This window comes from Glarea lozoyensis (assembly GCF_000409485.1).
Source record: "Glarea lozoyensis ATCC 20868 chromosome Unknown GLAREA13, whole genome shotgun sequence".
NCBI lineage: Eukaryota > Fungi > Ascomycota > Leotiomycetes > Helotiales > Helotiaceae > Glarea > Glarea lozoyensis.
The window spans coordinates 123071-126272 of NW_007360987.1; the positions used below are offsets into that span (position 1 = coordinate 123071).

At 46.0% G+C, this 3202-nt stretch overlaps 1 protein-coding gene across 1 annotated transcript; it reads right to left on the reverse strand.

Moving 5' to 3' along the window:
• Positions 1-2129: 2129 nt before the first annotated feature.
• Positions 2130-2453, reverse strand: GLAREA_10007 (uncharacterized protein; the record flags this gene model as incomplete). The annotated part of the gene is made up of 1 exon (XM_008080057.1): positions 2130-2453. One exon carries the CDS (start codon positions 2451-2453, stop codon positions 2130-2132), a length of 324 nt encoding a protein of 107 aa, XP_008078248.1.
• Positions 2454-3202: the final 749 nt, after the last annotated feature.

Below are 3202 nucleotides of genomic sequence, written 5' to 3' on the forward strand. Positions count from 1 at the left end.
GGACACTTGACGGTGTGGACGTTGCACATACTGGTAGACTGAATTGGTGAGTACATAGGCACAAAAAGGGTGAATTTTGTGGGATCTTACGGGTGGTAGAGTTGAAAAGAGAGAAATCGACTTGATAGGAGGTGGCTGCAGTGCCAAAGAGGATGTTGCCAATCACGGCAAATGTTGCGTTTTCAATCGCTCGTGAAATTGTTGATGAAGCTTCTGCAAGATGCAAAGGAAACTTGAAAAAAATCTTCTTAGACAATGCTTCTGCTCAGTCCGTGGACAACAATTCAACTCACAACTCCATCGTCAGAGCTATTGCGCTCAGGTGAATGTGATCTCAAATTTTCAAGCCGCAGAATCCCTTGAATTCTTCTCCCGCATTCACCATGTAGCAGTTGCGATTAGCATTCATTTTACCTCCATATTTCTACTCTCTAATGATTGTATCCTTTGTTACCGGCACTTGTCCTGCATCGTGTAACGGATCAACTCGCTTAAGACGACCCGACCCCCCCTTGCTTTGACTTCAACTAATGGACGACAACAAAAGGTTCCGGCAACCGATGTAACTTTAAATTTTCCGCAATATTCGACTAAAGTGGTCTCTCGAGCTATTAGAATTACCACCTCTCGACTCTCTTCTTACGCGTCGACATAGTGAAAGGAGACCGCTAATGGTTACTTGAGGTCTACTCTTCGATGGCATCTATCTCAACTCAACTCACCATTGTGATAACAATTGCAATGGTTAATCCCCGGTGATTAGCACCCACTGCAATGGACTCGCTTCTTAATCTTTTGCCTTCGCATTCACTGAAAGATCCAAGGAAGTGTCAAGAAAGGCAATTCCAATTCTGCCTATTTCCGCTACAGTCTCCCGAATGACTTCGAAGCGTTCATAAATACACACCACATTCTACTGAGAAGGAGACCAAAGTAGCGTTGGTACCTTACAATAATCTTTGTCAGGTGGTGGACGAAGAAGTCAGTGCTAGACCCCGCAGCAAAGGATAAGATTCACAGCACAAAACGTTACTATGTGGAGAGTCCTGGCACCAAGTATAAGTTGTGCTCAATCTAATATTGGGAAGCTGATTTTGTGACTCTTGTTGTTTGTGTTTTCCGCTGTCTCACAGCCCCCTTGGAATTCCAAACCATCAGGAGAAGGAAAATGGCCGGTAGACATTTGAAGGTTGACTTTCTAGTTTGGTTATTTTCTCTAACGACCTAATAATTTGAGCAACCTGCGAGCGCCGCTCTTCGGTGTCCAGTTTGCGCATGCGAATTCAGACTGCCCTTTTTCCTCAACCACGACATTTCAACCTGACTTCCATACATTGACACCCCACGTCCTTCGTGACCCAGGAAAGATTTAGTAATAAAAGACCGGATCACCGTATTGAGGCTTGGAAAATCAACTTTCAGTTGACCATGAGGTTCTCACGAGGCATTATCATCCACACTTGTTTCAATCCCTTGCGCGTCAAGGCTTCGTCTGGTCAACAGGACACAGGCAACAAGACCAGGGGAATTTATATGTCCACTTTTGCTTGCTGAAAACATCATCAACAATTAGTAAGTGATTGAGGAAACCGCCTCGTCGATTAAATGACATGGTTTTGCTATCAACTCTCTCGTGTCATGTTGGCCAAATTCATCATGTGCCAAATATCAAACGCGGGATGTACCATTGTACTTGAGAAAACGCCAACAATCACACCGTCTATAGGCGCTTTCACAGCCCGAAAGTTCCCGTAATCTACTCACCGATATATCCCTCATCAAGAACATATACTCCAACTCAAAAGCCGCGGCTCAAGTTTCGACGCCCTTGCAAGGAGAACAACCAACACCAGAACGGCCCGCCATGTGACGCCCACCTCCAGAATGTTCGAGATAGGAGAATGAACGGAGATCTTCACTTCCCCGGCTTCCAACAATGAATTGATCCAGTCAACGAAGCTATTTTCGACATCTTCAGCCCTCGGCCAAGTACCAACATTCGCTTCGCCCCTCGATGTGACTTCGTACCTAGGTACCCTCGCTCGCTTAAGGTCGCGACCTCTCACGATGGATACCAGCGCAGGTAGCAGCGCGGCAACGCAACACTCCGTTCCAATCACGATTCCAATTCATTGTTGGAGGTTTCTATGACTACCCCTCATATGCAAAGAGGTTGGATTCTGGGGACCTTCAGCGTAGATAAGGTCGTTGAATTGGCCAGATGCTGTCATGGAGGTCCTGTGACGCTCATATCGCGCGGTTGGGCCCATGGCTTTGATAGCCAACCAATAATGCATTGGGCAGATTATGAATGAAATGGAGAATGTTTGCGGAAAGATGGCTGCAGATCCAGAGAGACGGTATCGAATCATTGCGCTGGAAAGTGTAGAAGCGCGGCAAGTTTCGAAAGCGCCTAATTTTTCAGCATGTCGCTTCGCGCATTGTATTTTCATGGCCTAGCTTCACGGGCAACCATTGAAGTAACTCGGTATTGTTTGGTTGCATCCATTACGATGAGCTCGACCATGGTAACCAGATAATATTGGGAATTTTCGAGGTTCCGAGAGTCTGGTCCCAATTAGCAGATATATTAGTGTGTGTGAGTGTTATCTGATGGGATAGTTGGAGAATACTATTGGAGAATGCATGTAAGAAGGGTAAAATCTCCGGGCTGTCGGCAGCAATCTAGATTTCTATTTCCGCAAGATATGACGGGAAAGGGCGCTTCAAGCTTTAAGACACTCAAATGGGGTGCCCGAGTTGGTTTGCGGGCAACGGTTTCGCAACAGACAGGAGTCCCCGGGCCGAAAAGCAACCAAAATACATGGACGGCAAGCCGTGGCTATGAAAGTGCGGCGGCAACAAGGTCATTTGATCGAAATATGAAGAATACCTGAAATATTATGAGCCAGGTGATTCAGAACCCCTTGAATAAGAGTGTTGTAATAAAGCCATGCTGATAAAGAACGTAGAAACCCCTTGAGGTCCCCTTTGGGGAATTCCAACTGAACTAGAGGTGCAGCTACCAGGAGCTGTATCAATCTAGTAAAGAAAATATCAAGACGTTATCGGTCACCGAAGTCGGCGAAGCTACGACTATCAACTGAATGAACCCAGCCTAGGCGTTTTAATAGCGATGGCTATTAAGCGCTGCAGTGAAGAGGGATGAAGTAACCTGGTCTTACCAGATCAAAACCTTTTT